Here is a 22,628-nt window from a genome sequence, read left to right as displayed (position 1 = left end):
AAACCCCCCAAAACAAAAAACAAACAAAAAGAAATGACATATTCCAGTCCAAGAGAGTTCAAATGGAAGCTGGGAAGGCATTTCCTTGCAAGATCCTATTTGTTCTTATAGGAACCTGGTGACAATATATTGAGTTGTTTTTTGAGACAAGTCTCATATATCCCAGATTGGCCTCAGATCTGTATGTAACCAAGGATAAGCTTGAACTCCTGGTTCTCCTAACCACCACCAGACTTCAGGCAAGCACCACGAAGCCCCCAGCCTTACATTGGCTAGTTTTATGTGTTAACATGACTGGGCATGGACACAAGTCATGTGAGACAGTGTACATTTTGGTAACCTAACTAGATGGGATGCGACTTGCTCACTTTAAAATTGTATTTTCTTACATTTGGGGGAAATTTTGTATTCTAATGTTAATTTGCTCCCCCACCCCCCCAAATTGTTTGCACAAGAGGATCTGCATATAGCTTCTGGGAACCTGCCCCTAGTTCATTCTGATCAGTAAAAAAAGATGCCAGAAGCCAATAGCTGGGGAGAAGAAAGGGGTTGGGGGAGGGCTGGCTTGGGACAAGGAAGAAGTAGGAGAGACTTGATGCCTTAGGAGTGTGCAGGTCAGAGACAAGACCCACCATGGGGTAGAGGAGGAAGGAGAGCACCCTGGGCTCTAGCCAAGAGAAAGTCACCCAGAGGGTTAATTAGACTGAGGAGCAGCCAAGATGGAACATAGAAATTAGTAAGTAGTAACTCAGAGTTATCAGTGGGAGGTAGATTGCAACAGCATGGAGATTAGGCAGTGGCCCAGCTATTGTGCTGTTTAAGGCATATTAAAATATAAAGCCTCTGTGGATGTGTGTCTTTCATTCGGGAACATAAACCATTGAGGCGAGTAGCAACCCCATGCCAGGATTTACTAAAAATATTAATACTACAAATTTTGTTTTTAACCTGGGTGAGAATTTTGCCTACATTTATGTATGTGCAGTACATGTGTGCAGAGGCCAGAGGAGGGCCAGTGGACCCTCTGGGCCTAGAGTTCTAGGCAGTAGTTAGTTGCCATGGAAGTTCTGGGACTTGAACACAGATCCTCGAGCAAAGCAGCCTGTCCTCTTAACACCAAGCCATCTTTCCAATCCTTTATTTTTTTAAAGGATTTATTTTTGTTGTTGGGAGGGAGGGGTCAGTGGATATGAGCATATGAGTACAGGTGCCCAAGTAGGTCAGAGGTGTAAGATCCTCTGAAACTGGAGTTACAGGTATTTGTAAGCTGCCCAGTGTGGGTGCTGGGAGCCAGACTCGGGGCCTCTGCAGGAGCAGTATGTGCTCTTAACTTCTGAACCATTTCTCCAGCCTCTAATTTTTTGTTAAAGGACTTACTTAATCTCTCCAATAAGAGAGTCTGTTTTGGTTCTGGCCTTTACACTGGGGAATGGGGAGTGGGACATGCTCCGGGGTCAGATTCAGACAGTTTCCCTGGGTGTTGAGCCTGCTAGCTCAGGAACAGTTTTCCTTGGTCTCCAGCTTCCAACATACCCGACAGACCCAAGCCCTGGTCAGCCTCCATGACTTTGTGGACAGATTAAAATGGAAGTCCTATATGTGTTTAGGTATGTGTTTATTTATATGCTTATGGGCATCTTGCTACTCCCATATACAGAGTAATTTTACTTTGGGTTCTGACTTACTCCCATATACAGAGTAATCTTCCTTTGGGTCCTGACTGCAGTCTGTCAGGTTCTGTCTGGAGTGCCCTCTCTTCCTCGCCAGCAAATCTCCCAACACAACACCCGTTCAGTACCATCTCTTCGGGAAGCCATCTGGCTTTAGCAGCTCAGGCTGCCATAACAAATACTGCAGACCAGGTCTCTTCCACAACAGAAACCGATCTCGGTCTTCTGGAGGAAGTTCGTGGTGGTCTGTTAGTGTCTTCAGTTCCTGATAAGAGACCCTTTTTTGTGGGTTATAGTGTTGGGAGGGTTTGAGACACTGGCCCACTGATTATGACCTCACCCAGCCCTTTTTAGTCTGTGGAGATCTCATCTTCACGGCAATCACAGCGAAGTTAACAGTCTCAAGAGTCTTCAGCATCCCTAGGCCCTCCAGCTGCACTTTCCCCTGTCCTCCCACAAGGGCTCACTCCAAGGCTTCAGACTGATGGATGCATGCCTGACTGTGGGAAATAGTTTGGACCCTCTTTGAGCCTCTTAATTCAGGGTCTAGAACTGGCTAGCCAGTCAATTTTAAAGTGTTGATTAAATGCATTTCAGACTTTTCTTGAGTATCCAAATCTACAGATCAGATAATGCCTCAAGCCTAGTAATGTGTTCTCCAGAGTAATGTGTTGTCATCAGCATTGGACCAGCTCCCCAACCCCAATCCTGCTTCCTTCTGCCAACCACACCAATGTTGCTTTCACTTGACTTGTGCCAAGTCAAGCACAGACAAGTTTCTGCCTTTACTGGGGCACTTTCCCCTTCATATCTGTTCCTAGACTGAAGTTTGCATAATCCAAGGACTCCTCTTAGTTTGTCCAGATCTATTAAGCTATTTCCTTTCCTGTGCCCCAATTGTAATTTGACAGCCAGCATGGAAAGTACTCTTTGCCCCCTCTTACCCACGTCCTCTAGGTTCGGTGTGACCCTTCTAACTCCCGAACTATTCTCCTTAAGACCAGTCTTAAAAATTAACCTCTCAATGATTCCTTTCTCGGAAGGTGTAGGAAAACAAACAAAAAAAACCACTCTTCTAGTTTCTCTCATAAACTGAAAAGCAGCACAGAAAACGTCTAACTTTATTCTTATGTGAATCTGCATTCATACTGCACAGGCCACCTGCATTGTTGGAAATGAGACCACAATCATTCTACAGACCGGTACTGGAATCTTTGTGAAGTTCCAAGCCAACACGGTTGAAGCTTCCCATGTATGCCGCAGCCTGGAATTTCCCCTCCTGGCCGACTGCTCTTTCAAAAGAACAAGAGCAAAGTACCAGAGACAGCAGATCCCGCCGCCCAGCAAAACGGACTTAAGTTGAGCCTGGGCACGAGCGCAGGGGCTAGAACAGAATGCCTACTTGTTGCTCCCACTTAGAAACAACCCCTTGGAAGGCCCCGCCCCGCAGTTTACTCCGCCCACTTGGAGTCTCCGCCCCGCAGTTCCTCTCGCCCCGCCCTCCCAGAGCGTCTCCTCTGCCACCGCCATCTAAGAGGGTCGAGCTAGTAAGTTCAGCCAAAGTGGACTCTTCTCTCTCACAGGAACGGGGAAATTAAGTGCAACTTAGTGACATTTCTGATATAATTCTGTTAATATGCCACAGAACGCGTCACCAGAGCCTGACTCCGCCCCGTGCTCACGGCTCCACCCATAAGCGGCCCGCGGAGGCCCCGCCCCTCGCGTCAGAAACCCCAAGACCCGGCCGCCTGGAGGCGCCGCCCTGTAGATCTTCTCCCCCGCGTGAGGGGCGGGGCTGCGACTGCGCGCTCGCGCGCCGGGAGGCTTCCGCGGCGGCCGTTGGCCGTTAGCGCGGCTTGGGTGGTTGTCTTGGAGAAGCAAGATGGCGGCGACTACCGCCGCGGTGGTGGCCGAGGAGGACACGGAGCTGCGCGACCTGCTGGTGCAGACGCTGGAGAACAGCGGCGTGCTGAACCGCATCAAGGTGCGGCGGGGCGGCTGCCGGGGCTCGCGGCTTCACGGGGCGCGGGACGCCGGCACGGGGGCGGCCACGCGGCCGTGGGGCCTTGGCCCGAGCTCGTGGGCCCGGTGTGGAGCGCACAGGCCCGTGGCCTTCCCGAGCTCGCTGCACGCGCGGCCGGCACCCTCGAGTCTGGCCCCGTTCTTTCACGTCGCAAAAATGACTTCTAATCTTGTGGGTTTTTCCTTTGAAGGCTGAACTCAGAGCGGCTGTGTTCTTAGCACTAGAAGAACAAGAAAAAGTAGAGGTAAGAGAACCCCAGACCTTGTGAAGGCCGTACCTCTTAACGCCCGGTTTCTAATAAATGAAAAGCCGTTCTGAAATAGTTGAGTGACTAACCGGGGATGGTTCTGAACGGTTAAGGATTGTGCTTCTTTACTAGTACTCGTTTTCTAAATCATTTTGCACGTTTAGAGTGGCCTTAAAGTGGCACAGTAATTTTGGCAGCCCATAGCTAAAGCTCAGGCGCAAGAATCGCATGAAAACGTTTCGTAGAGTTACCTGAAGTATTACTCTGAACTTTTGATAAGCTAGTACACTTTGAATGTCTTGGCAGTAAGGGATGTACTGTGAAACCTTTTCCCAAATTCTGATTGGTTGGTTAAAAATCTGACCATTTAAAAACATCTTTGATCTTATCCCCCACTCCCCCCCCAAAAAAAACCCATCTAGTGAGACCTGAATGTTTAATAACGTGGCTTTTCTGCCTATCCTAGGCCCTAACAACCATCCTGAGTAAATGTCCTGTAACTCCTTGTCACTAAGAATCACAGGATAATCAAAGTCTTCCTGTGTGACAGATCTGCCTCCATCCTTCCACGACTGTGGACCTGTATAACCTACCTGCTATTAACTTTATCCTCCTCATCCTTACTCTTTGTTCTTGGCTAGGCTAGGTCCCATTGTCCACACCTTGCTTTCTAGTTAAACAGTAATCATCATTTGATCCAGCAAATTATTTTCTTTTCCTGTTTCTGCACAAGCATTGCTGAAGAAAAGTCACTTAGCCAGGTGAATCTGTGAGTTGCTTAGTAGTGGGTCCTAACTGAGCAGGGTCTGGGGTGCTCTCCTCTGGTCCCTTTTAGCTTTCTTACCTGTTCCTTCACTGTGCTCAGATGGCTCATCCTTTTCTCACAGGAAAAAGAAGCTGCCGGGCCCTAACTTGTGTCCTATTGCTGCTCTCCCAATCTGTATATCTGTATAGCTATACTCAGGCTTTAGAAGAGGAGAGGCTGGCTCTGTCTTGCCCATACTGTTTGTCTGGTTTTGTCTGCCATGTATTCTCATCTCCTTAGTTAATCACTATGTCTTTGATTTCTTTTCTGCTGGCTCTTTTGAGCATAAAAATGTTTAATTGCTCTTAAAATAGTTTTACTCATCTTTTTCTCCTGCTTTAACAGGCAAGGTTTGAAAGACTGTATATCTCATGATGTTTTTTTATTACCAGGTATCCCTTACTCCACTGCTATACCCGAACCCTCTCTTGCTCCAGTCAAGAAGGTTCCTCCAGTTGAGTATGCTTCAGTTGTCACCCAGCTTACCTGGCTGTTGCCCCATCTGACAGTAACCCCTCTTCCACTTTTGGAAATGTTTTGACCTTGGGAACCTTTTTCTAAGTGTTTTCCTTTTGCCTGCTCCTTGGTTTCTTTAAGATCGCGTCCCTGCGCACCACTCTTCAGTTGTCCATCTTCTTGCCCAGTACTTATGCCATAGCTTCCCCGTGGTAACCTTAACACCTCTGGTAACTTTGTCATGTGTCTGTAGTGCACAGCTCTCCTTCCAAGCTTCAGATCTGTGTGTTAGACTGCATAACAGACTGATGTCCCCGAGTTCTCCAGGCCTGCTCTACCCTTGCTCTACCATCTCCTGGCAGTGTCTGCCTGCCCTTCTTGGCTTAGTTACAGCTTTTCCAGAGGGACAGTTGCTACTCTCCACCTGTCATGGGTACCCTCATCACATGTCTCAGGTCTTCATCTGCCCTGGGTTGGCCATTTGTAGCACATGCCTGATTCTATCCTTCTGTTCTCCTTGACTACTTCAGTTAACTCAGCGGCCTAGATTCTCTACACCATGTTCTTCTGTGGTTTTTCTCCCTCTTTTAACTTGAGGTGTAATTGTTTCTGTAAATGGACACCTTAAAATGTCAGATTTGATAAACTTTACTATTTACGGAATATGAGGAACACAGCCAAGAAAGAAAATATAGGCACAACCCTTTGAGGTTTCCTTGCCCAGCCTTCCCAGCATCTCAGTTACTTTCAAAGCCATGCAAATGGGAATGTGTAAAATGCACTTATGTCTGATAATCAGCATAAAGCTGTAGTGTATCTTATTCTTCCACTTAGTCCTGATTCAGGAATGGTAGAGCGTTGCATTAGCCACTGAGCAGATAGTCTTAATTTGCCTAGCCATCTACCCTTTGATACCACCTTTGATTGTCTCTGTTTTTCACTTGAGGATAATGCTGCTGTGAATGGCCATGTCCAGATCTTTGCTGGGATCTGGGATTTATCTTTAGAAAATACTTGAGGGTGGGATGACTGGCTCACCTGCTGGCGATAATGTTAACCTAAAACCTAAAAACAAGCAAACAAACCTTCCAACTGTTTTCCACAGTACCCCATGCGTTTTGTATTTTTTTTTTTTTAAAGATTTATTTATTTACTATATGTAAGTACACTGTAGCTGTCTTAAGACACCCCAGAAGAGGGCATCAGATTCCATTACAGATGGTTGTGAGCCACCATGTAGTTGCTGGGATTTGAACTCAGGACCTTCGGAAGAGCAGTCAGTGTTCTTACCCGCTAAACCATTTCTCCAGCCCGCATTTTGTATTTCCATCCACAAGATGTGAGGCTGATTAAGGAAGCTCATCATGTGTTATCTACATTATCCTCACTGTCAACAGTTACCACAGGTTCAATTTGCAAGAAGTATATTTTTACTACATTTGTTCAGATCTGTAATCAAAAGAATAAGTTGGGCTATGGCCACAAAAACTCATCTCATAAACTACTGACAAATTTGGAATTGCAAATGGTAGATAGCTAAGATGATAAATTTCAAATTGTATGTACTTGAAATATAAACAGTTAAAGTAAATTTAATGCTGCACATGTTTGTAAATAAACTGTTTGAAAAGCAGTGCAATTATAACATGTTGAAGGGCTTTTGGTATAGACAAGTGTAGGGTGCCTGCCTGTCATGTGCATGGTCTTGAGTCCAATCCCCAGCAGTGTAAAAAGGTGTTTTAAAGGTTGAAGTAAATGTCTTCATATACAGATTGGTTTCATTAACTTGCAAAGTTACTAAATAGCACAAAGTAAGTCCTATGCCAAGTAAATAGTTGTGAGACGAATTGTAAAACCCTGATTTTATGCATAGCAATGTATGTATTTTTATGTTTGCTAAAATGTGACTGTTGACACTTTACTCTGGAGAATGTGCACTCCACTTTTCACTTTCTCACCTACTGACCATAAACTCGGGCTGTGGGAAAAAGAGAACTTTAATGTACACTTTTTAGTTATTTTAGGGTAAACATATAGCACTTAAAATACTTCTTTTATTTTCAACAGAACAAAACTCCTTTGGTCAATGAGAGCTTGAAAAAGTTTTTAAATACAAAAGATGGTAAGATATTATTGTGTCTATTTTATCTTCCTCTGAGCTTTACACTTTTGTCCATATTTGTGGGGAGAATAGTGTTCCTCTGACTCATGCTAGCCTCTAGTCCTCAGGGATCTTCCTGCCTGATGCTGACTTTACACAGGAGCATACCACCATGACATATTAATAAGCGTTTTGGATAGTGGGAAGTTGTTGGCTAAAGCAGACTTAGTATAGAAAGTGAAACACTGAAATTTGTTTATCAAACACTGCAGGGTCTTGAAGTTGCAGGTTGATGATCCTAATGCAAAAATAGAAACATGGGGATTTTCATATTTAAGTGGATTAGTCACAGAGGAAATATATGATTTAAAAAACATAGAAACGTCATTTTTCTCATAGAATGTTTCAGTTCACAAGGAAAATTGAGAGTTCTTTGGGCTCTGTTCACCATGTCTTTTTTTCCCCTTGGTTTTTACAGGTCGTTTAGTGGCTAGTCTCGTCGCAGAATTTCTTCAGTTTTTTAATCTTGATTTCACCTTGGCTGTTTTCCATCCTGAAACTAGCACAGTAAGTAAAATGATTTCACACCTATCCTGTGACGTCTCTACAGAGTGAATTCTAAACAAAAAGTTTAGAGAAGTCTGACACTTCACAGTAGCTCACATTAGGTTATTTTTTGTGTGTGTGTTTGTTAGATTGTCTTTCTAAAAGCCATCTGAGCTGCTTCATGTAACTTGAAACTGCTGAGAAATGCATGTTACTGTAGAGTTGATCCTACTAAGATGTTAGACTCTATACTGCAGCTCTCACAGTAGAAATCCTAAAACATAGGTGTTCTATACAAAACTGCCAAAGTTCATTCACTTCATACACAGGCTCTTTAAATTTAAAGATGTCTTTAAGTTTCCAAAATACCCTTTGGTACCTGGCTGTTCCTGCTGTATTTTCTGCACCTAAATCTTACTTCTCTTCTAGATTCAGGGTCTTGAAGGTCGAGAGAACTTAGCCCGGGATTTAGGCATCATTGAAGCAGAAGGTACTGTGGGTGGACCCTTATTATTAGAAGTGATTAGACGCTGTCAACAGAAAGAAAAAGGACCTACCAGTGTGGAAGTAAGTATCAGTGCTACTGTTTTCTATATTTTGTTTTGGTAATTGTCTACTTAAGTCATGGAGATAAGTACATGCTTAATGACTTGAGACTTGCATGGAAAGAATGTGTTGTTGTTTTGTTCAGCTCACTCTTTCTGTTTTGTTTTGTTTTTTTGTTCAGGACAGGGTTTCTCTGTGTAGCCTTGGCTGTCCTGGAACTTGCTCTGTAGACTAGGTTGGCCTCAAACTCAGAGATCTGCCTGCCTCAGCCTCCTGAGTGCTGGAACTGAAGGCGTGCACTACCATCACCCAGCACTAGAAGCTACTCCTTAAAACAAAATGAAATGGACTGTGATGGTCTATAAATAGTTTAATGAAAATTAAAATATGCAGCTGTGCTCATGTATCTCTTTGGCTGTTGGTCCTCAGAGTTGAGGAACCAGGCTGGAGTAAATGGTAACTCCTCAGGGACCAGCTGCTGCCTTAACCATGTGCGTTTTACCTCTCCATCGCCTCAGTTCTAAAATGACAATGAGAGTAAGACCAGCACTTAGCATAGAGAGCGTCCACTGATGGATGTTCTTGTTACTAGTTCCATGTGAAAGGCTGCATTGCACATAAGTTTTAGACATAAAAGTTTTAAAAAAAACTTTTTGTCATATGTATATGCACTGTTGTGTACAGTGGCCACAGAGACCAAAAGAGAGTATCAGCTCCCTGGAACTAGAGTTACAGTTGTAAACAGCCATGGAGGTGCTGGGGTTTGAACCTAGGTCTTCTGCATAAGCAGCCAGTACTCTTAACCACTAAGCTGTCTCTCTAGCTCATCTAATGAATTTTTTTTTAAACTGAGCTGTTGACATTACCTTTTTTGTTTTGTTTTGTTTTTGTTTTTTTTTGTTTTTTTTCGAGACAGGGTTTCTCTGTATAGCCCTGGCTGTCCTGGAACTCACTCTGTAGACCAGGCTGGCCTTGAACTCAGAAATCCACCTGCCTCTGCTTCCCAAGCGCTGGGATTAAAGGCGTGCGCCACCACCACCCAGTGACATTACTTATTTTTAAAATGTTTTTAAACTCCAACTTTTTTTTTCTTTTGTTAGGTTCTTTTCTATATAGTTTTGTTATGTAGTCTCAGTAGGCCTTGAACTCATGATCTTCCTGTGCCACTTTAGTGCTCAGATTACAAGTGTGCGCTGTGCTATCAAGCCTTGCACAAATGTATACTTTCTTATTAGCAGTTATTTTTCTTGCCTGTCATCTTTCTTTTATGGAATCTTGCACATAGGATTGATGATCTGACTTCTAGTTGCACACATTAGCTAGACATACTGTTTTACATACTCAACTCCTTAGAGGTTGCTCCACTGTCTGGCTGGATGTGCTTTCAGTCAGAGAAACATTTAACTGAGATAGGCAGGAGTGTCATAAACTGCTTGTTGATTCCATTTAGAGATCAGTCAGAATCTAAAAATCATGAAAGCTTGTCTGAATACTAATTGCCTTTAAGACATAGTAAATGGGATTCTCTGGGTAATAAAAGAGCAGGATTTAAGAAAGTCCTGTGTCTTGAAAGAGCTCATCTAATCAAGAAGATAGACTTATATAGGGAGTTTAATGTTTAAATGATCACCTAAGATTATAGAGAATAGTGTGAAGCAACTATTTACTGCTGAACTCAGTCCACCATGACAGTACAAACTAAAGTTCTTTCAGCAGACCAGACAGATACTTGTATCTTCAAAAGGAAATGCTTTGCTCTTCAAATTGCAACACTGAAATTGGGAGTTCATCTCCACTGTTTGCTATTTTTTTTTCTTTGTAAAATTCATTAGTGGGTTTGGGTAGGAGTTATTGGGGGGCATTTGTACAAACAATACAAATGAGGTGCTCAGCAGGGTCTAGGATCTTGTTTTCATTTCCTTAATTCACTGCTGTTTTACTTTGTTACCTTGAAACCTTTCATAACAAATAGAAAACTGAGGCCAGGCAGAGGTGGCACACGTCTTTAATCTCAGCACTTGAGAGGCAGAGGCAGGGAGATTTCTGAGTTTGAGGCCAGCCTGGTCTACAGAGTGAGTTCCAGGATAGCCAGGGCTACACAGAGAAACCCTGTCTTGGAAAATAAATAAAAATAAATAAAATAAATAAAAAACTGATAGTTTTTTTTTGATCCTAAACTTAAATTATGGCTAAGAAAGCTTGCTATATGAAGATCAACACATCAAACTCAGTTTTGTTGCCTTTCACCAAAACTGCATTTCAGAGTTTGTATTTTAGTTATTAGTGTCTGTCTGTATGTGTTCAGGAGACAACTTGTGGACATTGGTTCTCAACTTCCACCATTATGGGTCTCAGGGAGCAAATTGTCAGGCTTGACAAGAAGTGTCTTTTCCTACTGAGCCATCTAGACAGCCCCTACAACTGCATTTTAAAAGCTAACTTAATTTAAGAATTAGGTTGCTGGCTTTAGTCCCAGCTGTGGATGATTAAAGACACTGCACGCTTTCTGAGTTTCCTAGTGATTGAGTTCCCTCCCTTTTGGCATCCTTGGCAATTACATCTTCGTCTCTTCTAGAAGCATCCATTCCTGCCAATGGCTTCAGTCTCTTTACTCTTGCTGAATGGTTTAAGAGTTTGCTCTACATTCATTGTCTATTTAAAAATTGGAGCGACTCCAGTGTGGGATGGAAAGTGTAGATTGTGTGTAGCTAGGACCCTGCTTCTGGAATCTTAGGAGCAGTAGCAGTTCAGATTTTTGAGTTTTTGTAATTCCTAATGTTTCCATAGACTTTACCATCCAAGCAAATCAGAAAGCTATGGTGGAAAGGTAGACTGAGCACCCACAGTGTAGATTGGGTGCCCAGTTCAAGGTGGCTAAGGGAAATACTGTGCAGGTAATTCAAATCTGACAGTTAAGTGTGTGTATTCAAATTAGAGGAAAGCTAGAAAAGGGATTTATGAAGAAATGCCAATATGATGTTCTTAAATGCTAAATTTCTATTGAAGTATTATTGGCATAGTCATGTTTTAGTTTCAGTGTGTTTCAGTTTAAATTTTGATTTTTTTAGGGTGCACTGGATCTGTCTGATGGACATCCTCCATCAAAGTCACCTGAAGGAAAAACAAGTGCAAACTCCACCCCAAGTAAGGTGAGTGTATGGCTGGACAGAGATGTGGGCACTGGGCAGACACCAGGTGCTCGGCTCCCTCCTCTTACCTGTTACATGCAAACTTCTTTTGTCACAAGTTTTCTTAAAGTGTCTTGAAGGTACTTTCCCCCTTTTGATTACGTAAGTGTTCAAAAGTTGCTTCTTTTGTTTATTGGTGAAATTTGAATTTTGTATCTCTGAAGACACTGATAATTGGAAATGTTTTTGTACTGCACTACTAAGAAGCTTTTCATAAGCTCCTAGCTGGTGAGCATGAAGTTCCAGAATATAAAATGTTGTAGTTGAGTTTTGTAGACTTTTTAGATAGATGACCAGATTTGGAATTGTGGTAATATTTAAATATTTATGAACTATTTTGATGAAAAGTGAACTGTGGTTAGTTTTGTACGTGTGTGTGTGTGTGTGTGTGTGTGTGTGTGTGTGTGTGTGTGTGTGTGTGCGCGCGCGCGCGCGCGCGCTATTAAAGATAAGACCTGATTTCAGGAATACTTCATGAAGGAGGAAAAAATTTTGAACACTTGAATTTAAGATCAAGGATGTATTTTTTGTTTTTATTTAAACTTTTTTTTATTTTAAGAACTATTCATTTTATTTTATATATGTGAATATACTGTAGCTGTCTTCAGACACACCAGAAGAGGGCATCGGATCCCATTACAGATAGTTTTGAGCCACCATATGGTTGTTGGGAATTGAACTCAGGACCTCTGGAAGAATAGTCAGTGCTCTTAACCACTGAGCCATATCTCCAGCCCAAAGATGTATTTAGTAATAGAGGATTTGAAGTGATGGTCTCCCAAGGCTGATAGAGTACATCCTGACTGGTTTTAGTTGGTCCTGTGAAATAATGGGTTTGGGTCATATCTTAGTCCATCCAGATTGCTGTCATAAAGTGGTAGAAAGTACATCAGTAATGAACAACAGACATTGATTTCTCACAGATTGAGGCACTGGCAGATATGGTGTCTGGTGTAGGCCTAGTTCCTTTTATATATCCTTATGTAGGGGAAGTGGAGCTCAATGAAATCTTTAATCCCATGCACAAGTGCTCCACACTCTTGATTAATCATTCCCCAATGGCCCTACTTAATACTCTTCTTACTGTAGGGATTGGGATTTCAACAGTATCAGGGTTTTTAGAAGGGTGGGTAGGCATAGCCGCACAGTTCTTTGAAGCTCAGTGTTGAACTCTGTGTCTTTCCCATCAGAATAGAAAGATGGTGTGCAGTCCATCCCAACACAAGGCTTCATGTAGGTTTTAGGGTGGGACATGATTGTATAGATAAAACTGGCGTCTTAAATCAGGTGGCCTTTGAAGCTTGTGAGTATAATGCCAAGTACATCATTGCTAAGTGTCTTGGTACAGCACACTGGTATTACTTTGGCTTGTTCTTTGACAATTTGTTCCCTATTTAAAATTTGAAAGCCAAAAAAACATCGTATTTGTAGCCAGCAGGGTTATTCTGTTGTGTGGCCTCTGAGATGTCTAGGCCTTTTCAGATAAGGAGTATTTAAAGATGTTTCTTTTTTGATGATTATGGAAAGCTGTAACCCTGATTGACAGACTAGGTCATGAGTAAATTTTATGAAATACTTTAAATGTTGACAGTGTCAATGCTTAAAGCATTGACCTGCTTGGAAATTACTTTTTAGTAAATTATTTTTTATAAGGGCTACTGACATCCCATGTAAAGTATATCTTCAAGGAAAAAAGCACAATAAGATTTGTTATTGCATGTTTTATTCTCTGTATTTTTTAATATCTAAGAGTTATGATGATACTGAGTGTTTTAGGAAATGTTGCTGTAAGTTCTTACAGAAGAACATTCTCATAGGCTAGTTTACAGGCCTGTGTCTCTCCTGGGGAGTGGGGGGGATGCCACAATTCTGCCACTTTTCATTTCTTCTCCCAGTGTAGTTTCCTATGTTGTGAGCTGGGGTTAGAGTGTTGCCTTTTAAGAAACACCCAAGATCTTGATAGCTGGCTGGGACTGGGGCCTGTTTAAAATATATCCTTGCTTTGTCACTTGCAGTACATACCATTACATACCTGAAGAATTTGAGATTCTAGCTCTCCACTTCTTTTTGCCTCTCCATGATTGCTCATCAGCTTTGTGAGCCCACAGAGTGAAAGTGTAAGTGTGAGGGACACTTGAAAGTTGTAGCCAAGGGTTGCACAGCCCAGCTGTTAGGAACCAGCTTTGTGTGCTCCTGGGGAAGGGCAAGTAAAGTGTGACAAGCCCACAGCAAGCTGCTTAGGATTCTCTCCAGGCCTGTGTAGAATGGTACGAAGGGTAGTGTGAAAGAAGCCAGGCCCTCCCTCAGAAGCTGTGGGGCAATAGCCAGTGCCTGTTGCTGACCAGAAACCTGCTGGAAACTGGTTACCATGGTGGACACTCCAGGAAGTTATGAAAGGAAGCTGTGGAGAGGAATATGTTAATTAAATTGTCCAATTATAGATATTGTCTAATAGGAATCTTTATTAGTTTGGTAATGAGTTAGTTTATTTTTAAAGATTTACATTTTATGGTAAAATGTCATTTTATTCTCATGCTCAGATACCAAGGTATAAAGGACAAGGTAAGAAGAAGACAAGCGGTCAGAAGTCTGGTGACAAGGTAACATGCATGAGGGCAGAAGAGCAAAGCAGCCTGTGCTGAGACAGGCCCTCAGACATGGGGGCCTCCTGCTGGCCTGGGTTCTAAGCTTTCTTCTTAAACCTGACTGCCATCTATTATCAGACCATGAGAGCCAGAACTAAGGCCCAGGCCTGTCATCTAAGCTAATGGAGAGGGTAAAGGAGGACTGCAAGGTGAAGGCCCAGCTGGGCGATTTAGTGAGCTTCCGTCTAAAACTACAGAGTAAATAAGTAGGCTGAGGGTGTAGTCAAGTGGTAGAGCACTAGACTGGCACGCTCTGAGCTCAGTCTTCAGTCCTCAATGAGAAGACAAGGCGCAGAAGAGTATGGGAAAGCATATTGGCATAGAACAAAAATACTTGTCAGTCTTCAGTAAAAAACCATAACAGTAACTAGAATTAGTCACAGTGATTTAATTTTCAGTTCTCCAGGATTCCTCAGTTCTGTGTAGTCTGATGCATAGACATTTTCCTAAGTTAAAAACATCTGAAATAAGGGCTTTTTTTTAAAAAAAAACAAACAAACTTATATTTGCCTATTAACTGGCTTTAGCTATAGTGATTTTAAAGGCAAATTCTCTTGGCATTCACTGTTTATACATTATTCAATGAAAAGATGTTCCATTGTCCAGTAAGTACTATTGGAACATCTGTGCAATGAAAGTTTGATTTCAAGGCTTTGTTTGAACTTACAGTCTAACTGGAGAGAGTCTAACTCAGACAGCCTTGAGATTATGTAAGGATATTAACCTGTAGTTTGAGATTCATTGCATTGTTTAGAATTTTTAAGTTAGATGCATATTTCATAGAATTGAGTTTTTATAAATTTACTAGTGTTTTAAGTCTTTAATTTTAAATGTTTTGAACAAATTAGTACATAAAACCAATGTATACTAAGAGACATGGTTTTCACTGTAATGTGACAGAGCTGTGGTGGGCCACCTTTTGGGCTCATGTTTCATAGTGGAGACTGTAAGCCTAGCTCCTTGTATTTTATATTGTGCTTCTTGAGTCAAGACTATCTCCTCAGTAACTTGGAATTCCTTTTTCCCTTTCCTTCTCTGGCCTTGTTTCTGAACTGCTTTTATAGCCAGTGTGGATCTGTGTTGCCTCTTTCTAGCTTTAGGTAGCTAAGCCCTTTGCTCTTTCCTCCTGTCCCTTTTTGCTTTGCCTTCTGCATGCAGTAACTTTTCAGTTTCCAGAACATTCTTAACGACATAATCAGGATACCTAGTAGCATGTAGTGGTTGAGGTTATGCCCAGCAGAATGCCAGTGGGAGCCACTGCTTTGGCAGTCGAGTGCCATTTCCAAGTGGAAATGCCATCTCCAGTTGCCAGAGCCTCATCCATGTGATGAACAGACACAAATTGTGTATGCTGTGTGTAGAATTCAGGGGTCTTGAGCGAAAACAAGGAAACCCAGGGTATTGCTTCCCATTGAGCTCTGGTACTCAGACAGGTTTGTGGACAACTGTTGAGACGCCCAAGCTCATGCTAATTGTGTGAGTACACTTTTGAATTATTCATAAGCTATCTCAGTGTAGCCTTGTACACCTGTAACCCCAGCACTCTGGAGACAGAAGCAGATGATTGCTACAAGTCTGAGGCTGGCCAGGGTTACAGTACTGAGATTGTCTCAAGAAACCCAAAAGCAGTTGTTTAATACGTGTGTGCATGTGATGTGTAAGGCTTTTTAAAACAATTTTAGTAAGGGTTCTTTGTTTTGTTGTTAAACAGTAGAATGAATAGATTCAGAACACAGAGTTAAAGTTAAATGGGAAGTAATTCTTTATGAGTTTACTTTAATGATTAATGATTTCTGTTTGTGTAGTTGAACATGTACCATAGTACACATGTGGAGGACAGAGAAGACTTGAGTGGGCTCTCTTCCATCATATGGGCCTGGGGCTGGAGCTCAGAGTGCCAGGCTTAGGGGCAGGTGCTTTGCCTGCGGAGGCATCTCCTGGCTGTGAAGGGTGAGATTAGAACTGTCTGGTCAGGTTTTCAAGGTAGTGCTGATGGTTATTTCTTTTATTACCATTTTGTTTCTCCAAATAATGTCTCAGTTGTCTGAGAAATCAATAGAGAAAACTCCACTCTCCAGACTAGACAATAGAAGCTGGGCTCCATGCAGGCAGTTGGGGGCTGGGAGGAGTCAGTTGGGGGCAAGGGGTGGTGAGGAGGTGAAAGGAAGAGTTTGGGGAAGGGGAGAAAATATGTTCAAAATACCATTCAGGAAATTCTCAAAGATTTAGCAAAGAATGTTTCTTAAAACATAATAAATATAAAGAACTAGAATACCTAGGTATAGTGGTGTGTGCCTATATACCAACACTGGAAAATTAGAGGCAGGAGGATTGCTGCTTCAAAACCATGCTGGGCTTATGTACTGAGTTCTAGGCCAGCTTGGACTATATCGTGAGACCCTGTCTCAAGAACTCAACATCAAAAACATCACATTGTAGCCGACTTTGCAGAAGCTCTGCCCCTTAGGGTCTTTACCATTTAATTAGAAAAACAAAGCAGGATGGTACTAGTTTTAATAGTTAGCTTCAGTGCATTCTTCCTCTCTTCCTACTTTACTTTGTTACAGCCCTGCAGGGTTGGGTGGAACTTGAGGGCCTCAGGTGCCAAAGCACTTCTGCAGCTCTAAAATGAAGTTCTTTGTATCATGCCATTAAATGTTGTCTGAGAAGGCATCCTTTATCCATTCCACACTAATGTATAAAGAGGCATGTTTGCTTTTAATTCTTAGTAACATGATATAGGTCATTACTCCTTTTCAGGTAAATTCAACTTGATGTTGATTTTGGAGATTGGTCACAATCATGTTGTATGTCTCTCAGGCTGGGCTTGTTTGTTTGTGGCTGTCGCCTCAGGGCTTTTTATATTGAGTGTTAGCTTTTTCTCATTCATTCCTTACCATGAGGCTGGGTGAGTGGGAGGTAGGTAATGAGAAACACCCTTACCTAGCTCTGGGGTCCCTATCTCTTGAGCTTTTGGACTTGACATCTTGGCATTGTCCTCAGATGAGTCTGAGCTGCAAAGGGTAAGAGGGCTAAGAGGACAAGGTTGAGGCACCTGTGCAGGGGCCATTGCTCCTGAAGGCCATGTTTCAGCAGAGTGTGGAATGCCTTAGATAACTGACTGCTGATAGGAAGTGAGTTTCTCTAGAAACACTGAGAGGTTTAAAAATTTGTCATGGCTTCTAGAATTCTGCAGTATTAAGGTGAACAAATAAAACTCTGTAAGTATAATACTCAGTTGTAATAATAGTCTTTCAATACTTTGCTAGTAAATATTAGAATTAGTACAAGTAAACTTCATAAGTCATGGATCAAAAGCTGCCTTTGGCAGAACAGAGGAGGAGGCAGAGGTCATAGAGCCCTGTGTGAGGAAAAGAAATAGAGTAGGAATATGCTTGTAAAACTGAGGTATTTTGTCTATTTATGAACACTGCACATTAAGTTTTTACTTTGGAAACACAAATTATATTTTCCTTTGTTTCCTTCAGTGCTGAGAATTGAGGCCTTTGTCCTCAAGTCCTATCATCATTGAGCCACATCTAAGCCCTTTTTTAGGTTCCTAAAGATATTATAGCAATAATTTGGTTTTTGGCTACTAGACAAGGAGTTTTTTTCATTGTGAAACCTTTCTCTGATCTCATTTTCTATTTTTTTAAATGATAGAATTTTTGATTGTGTTTTATTGCAAAGTTAAACCTATACTAAAACTTTAAAAAATTTATTTATCATAATTTACCATACAGTTTGTTCATCTTGAGGTCCCTCAAAGGGAATGGTTGATTCAGTACTGTTCAATTAGTCCTTTCATTTGTGTTAAATGACAAAGGCTAAGTGTTGTATTATAAACAGCTATGACTTTCTTCAGCTTCTGTACCAGAATAGAATTTGGAGCTTGAGAATAGGACCTGTTGTTTCCTACTCTGAAGACAGAGCAAAAAGAAAGGTGCCTGTCTTGGCTTCTGTAGTGTGAGGCAAGCCTGGGTGATGGACCACTCTGGTTGTGGCTGGTTGCTGACTAGCTCCCTAGTGGGTTAGGAAACTTTGTTTTCACCTTCATTAATAGAACCGCAAAAGTCAAATAAAATAAATAATTCTGTTATTTTGAAAATGTATCTGTCATACCATAATGTCCTCTATGATACTTGGCTTCCTACAACTGGACCTTGCATCATTAGTACGAATGCCATTGAAACCAGATAGGTGATGTCCATGACAAGCATGGAGCAGAGTGCTCTTCAGTGTTCTGTAGTCCGTGTGGGCTTGAGCTGATGCTGTAAACTCCAGGAGGAGGAGAGTGTCCTGGAGTCACTGACTTAGGATGTTGCTTTGTGTCTGTCTCACTCTGCCTCCTCCCTGGTAACTTTCTCAGCAACAATTTGAAGAAGAGAGTCACCATCAAAGCCTCTGTGAATGTGTTTAAGTATCCTAAGACTTGAGGGCATTTAGTTGTAGTGCCTTTGAAAAAGCCAATTATTAAAATATTTTCAAATCAAAAATTGAAGCTGATACGAATTTAATTTAGATATATGTAAACATTCTGTTTTTCACAATACCAGGAAAACTTGAAAAAAAACTTGGGAGGGAATTTTTAAAGTACCTTCTTACAAGTTTCCTATATAGTTTAAAAGGATAACTTGGATAATTTATTTTTCCAGACATCTTTTGTGATCATTAGTTTATCACTATTAATAGCCCACAGACTATACAGCTCCATCTAAGTCCCTAAAACTAATGTATGTCTTGCTTCTGGCAAACCTCCCAAGGCCTCGAGTCTAAAAATGTAAGTGTGCATCCTAAGACATGCTATCTGCATGTGGGCAGACAGAGCAGCGGCTGCGTAGTGCAGTGCCTGTGCCCTGTGTGGTAATTTAATCCATCTCTTGGCTCCTTGCCTTGCTGCTGATCAGCTCTGACCCAACCTGTTTGTGACTTAACGTATACATACTGACCTAAATTTAATTCTGGAGGAAATTCATGTCTTAAAAACACTACATAGAATCATAGAGTTAATAAGCCAGGACAGATGTTTTCCAGGTTCCTTATTTCAAGCACAATAGGGCTCTATTACAGTATTATACGCTATAGCATATAAGGCCAGACCTTTGGAAATTGTCTTTTTCAGTCCACATTAAATGCAGTTTTATATAACTAAACCTAATGATATAATTTGAGTATTAAGAATTAACCTCATCTGGATGTAATGGCAAACTCCTGTAATCCCAGCCCTTGGGACTTACGAGGCAAGGAGATGGAGTTCAAGGCCACCTGTGTCATATGAGACCTTGTCTTAGAAAGGGAGGAAATGGGGGAGCTAATCTGTTGTCCATTTAACCATGTAACCTCCCCGGGGTCTTAACAAGTTACATAAATAAATGCCTTTGTGTTCTTTTTTAGAATCCATACAGACAACACATCCTACATGTATAGCCTAAAGGTTAATTGAGGCACAGCACTTAACAGCATTTGGAATTCTCCATGATTGTTAGCCACTGCTATTACTACTGGCATTATTTGTTCTTATTACTATTATAGATTGAACTATTTTGAGACTAAAAGAGGTATAGCCAGGTGTAGACTAAAATTATGCCGTGGTTCTCAGAATAAACCAAACACTGTAATAGTTCATGCTGACCTGATTGTGCTCCTCCATAGGAACTCTTAACTTTGGATTAAATTACAAAAGAATTTATGTGCCTGCTTATGTACATTTCGTGGGGTGCAGGTCAGTAGATAGCCCAGCAAGCCTGAATTAAGGTAATTGCTATAGCCTGTGTCTACTTGCTGTAAGTGTGAGCATTCAAAGACTTTTATTTGGTGTTGGGTAGAATACTCCTCTCTTTTCTGATGAATAGTGCAACCTGGTTTATTTTATGACATAGTCTATTTACCTTTCATGTTCTCTCTTTGTTGCAAGCTGAAAGTGTGTTAAGATATTTTATGCAGCGGTTACACACATACAGGATGAAAAGGGAAAGCTGTTATGATTGAGAGTTGCTAAGTGAAATAGGCATAGTAAAGACCTTTTCATTTAGAAAGGAAGGGAAGAAATAGTGTAACCATATTTCTTTAACATTTGTCATTTGAAATATGCCATGTCAGAAAGCCTCAGGATGAAGTGGAAAAACATAGGGTTGCACTGCAGTTTCTGTTGTTAAAGGCCAGACACACACACACACCTGTATACATACAACACACACACACACACCTAAGTTGACTGTTGTTAAAACTATCTTAGAAGCTTTATCACCAAGAAGAGTTCTCTCTCCCTCTTTTCAGAAGCCTAGCAGTGAGATCAGTCAGAGTGAGCCAAGTGTCTCCTTGTCAGAGTCCAAGAGTAAAAGCAGCCTGCACTCACTGGCCCATGAAACAAGAATTGCATCTTTCTTAAGCAGCAGCACTGCAGATGCCAAAGACAAAAGTGCTCTTTGCCCAGATGAAGATGATGTGGAAGGAGATTCTTTCTTTGATGATCCCATTCCTAAACCAGAAAAAACCTATGGTTGGTGAGTAGACTCTTCTTCAGATCATCTGACTCATGACTTCAACACAAAATTTCTAAATACTTTCACTTTAAAACTAATAATCTGCTAATAACTTTATAATTACTGAACCCATAAATCTGATGTTGTGCTAGTAAAGCCTAGTATGTCATAAAATAATTCAAGAAATACTGAAGATACCGGGTATGAGCCATTTTCACCAGGTGAGCCTGCATCAGGATTCTACCATGTGACAGGAGCTGTTTTGGGTTTCAGTTTGTTTCAGGGTGCAGCAGTACGTTCTGACTCCTGCCTTGGAGTTCACCCTCAGAGGCAGTCAGGTAGTCAGTAAGACTCATCTTCAGTGGAGATGCTGCATAGTGGGCAGAACTGTGGTGCAGAGGCCTTGTCAGTTTCAGTAGCTGACCAGAGAAGGCTGGAGTTGGGGCCTCTTGGAGTACATCTGAGCCAACAGCTCAGGGAGTGAGCAAGCTATGTGGAATCAAGTTTGCACCACTCCCAAGAAAGGAACTGGCAAATATGCTGGGTCTGATCAGCCCCTCAGGACATCAGGAAGGACAGTGTGGTCACAGAGGAGAGGGTTGTATGAGTTGGATGTGGAGATGGAGGTGAATTACATGAGTGTAACTTCTTCTGGCTAAGATTGGAAGCACTGAAGTGTTGACCCAGCCCACCCAGATTCTTGCTGCTGAACCAAGTCCATGAAGGGTTTCCAGATAGCAGACTGTCAGGACTCTTCAGGAGCAAAATGATGGAATGATGGAAAGTAGGTGGTTTAGGGACATTTTAAGGTTTTGCAGATGAGTACAAGAGAACCAGGTGGTAATCAAGGTGGTTCTTGAGGGTCTACACTTGAATATTCGGAAGGTTAAAACCCATAAACAGGTGGGGGAAAATGGGAAAAGCTGGGTCAGATGGCACAGACGGGTGGCCTGAGAGTCCCAAGTGTGGCGTGTTAGGATCTAGATGTTGGTGGGCAGGACATACACTTGTGAGAGTGAGGGAGTCATCAGTCTATAGGGAATACTGAAGCCAATAGATAGGGAGATCTCAAGAGTGGGCTGAGTACGCTTGAGGTCAGTGAGGTGAGCAGGCAGCATAAAGGAGACAGAGGAACCATGGCAGGAAGGGCAGGAGGTAACAGCTGCAGTGACATCTGAAAGTCACCAGCTGGGGTTAGCTGTCTGGAGGTTAGAGGTGATTTTGGCTGACAGTTTTTTGGACTGGAAATAGGGCAGATAAAAGGGTTACAGTTGACCAGGAAGGAATGTTGGGGAAGGATTAAAATGGCAAGTCCTAGTGAGTTATAAAAGGGCACAGAGGATAGAGGTGTGGGGACTTAGGCACAATGTGGGGCTAGGTGCGTGCATGCATGGGTGCGTGTTTGGGTGTGCACGTTACTGTAAGAAAATGATACCCAGGGTTTAGTATAAGGAAGCAAAGGATTCCTGGAGTGCTATTTGTTGCTGTACTCCAGAGAGGAGTTGCTAGCACAATGAAGAAGGTATGCAATGTGGGCCTGGATGGCAGTGCCTGGGGAGTTAGGAGGGAGTGGAGGGGAAAGCGTGGACTAACACCCTCCCCTCGAGGTGAGAGGCTCTGCCCTTCCTGCGTGCATTTGAGAGGTAGAGCTTGTTTGTTGACAGCATACTGTCTTGTTTCTGGGAAGTGGAGCAGGACTTCTGAAGTGCACACTTTAGAGAGATAGCAGACAGCTGTAAATTCTGGGGGCTGAAGCTTCACTGACAAACTTAGCGCATGGATCATGGATCAGTAACCACAGCTTGCTCTGCAGTCTGCTTTGCTCTGCAGGTTTGCTTTATGATTTTCAGCCTGTAAATTCTTTATTTCCAGCCATTGTACGCATATAAAACTTCTTTGCATATAAAACTTCTTTACAT

The 22,628-nt window shown here is 42.1% G+C and overlaps 1 protein-coding gene across 2 annotated transcripts in view; it reads left to right on the top strand.

Annotated features, from left to right (window-relative positions):
* Window positions 1–2,944: 2,944 nt before the first annotated feature.
* The window catches only part of Fgfr1op (FGFR1 oncogene partner), a 31,901-nt gene continuing 12,217 nt past the window's right edge, over window positions 2,945–22,628 (top strand). The window contains exons 1-9 of one of the 2 annotated variants that reach the window (XM_031351428.1): window positions 2,946–3,217; window positions 3,316–3,654; window positions 3,884–3,937; window positions 7,269–7,323; window positions 7,781–7,869; window positions 8,278–8,415; window positions 11,463–11,543; window positions 14,123–14,182; window positions 20,504–20,730. In XM_031351428.1, coding sequence (XP_031207288.1) covers window positions 3,553–3,654; window positions 3,884–3,937; window positions 7,269–7,323; window positions 7,781–7,869; window positions 8,278–8,415; window positions 11,463–11,543; window positions 14,123–14,182; window positions 20,504–20,730 — 806 coding nt within the window. In that variant the 5' untranslated portion in view covers window positions 2,946–3,217; window positions 3,316–3,552. Of the gene's footprint in view, window positions 3,218–3,315; window positions 3,655–3,883; window positions 3,938–7,268; window positions 7,324–7,780; window positions 7,870–8,277; window positions 8,416–11,462; window positions 11,544–14,122; window positions 14,183–20,503; window positions 20,731–22,628 lie in introns of both variants that reach the window. The other variant, XM_031351429.1, reaches the window with a different exon arrangement.

This window comes from Mastomys coucha, unplaced genomic scaffold, assembly GCF_008632895.1.
Source record: "Mastomys coucha isolate ucsf_1 unplaced genomic scaffold, UCSF_Mcou_1 pScaffold5, whole genome shotgun sequence".
In the NCBI taxonomy this organism is placed as follows: Eukaryota; Metazoa; Chordata; class Mammalia; order Rodentia; family Muridae; genus Mastomys; species Mastomys coucha.
The sequence above is the reverse complement of the archived record's forward strand: the minus strand, read 5'-3'. Positions and strand labels throughout refer to the sequence as shown.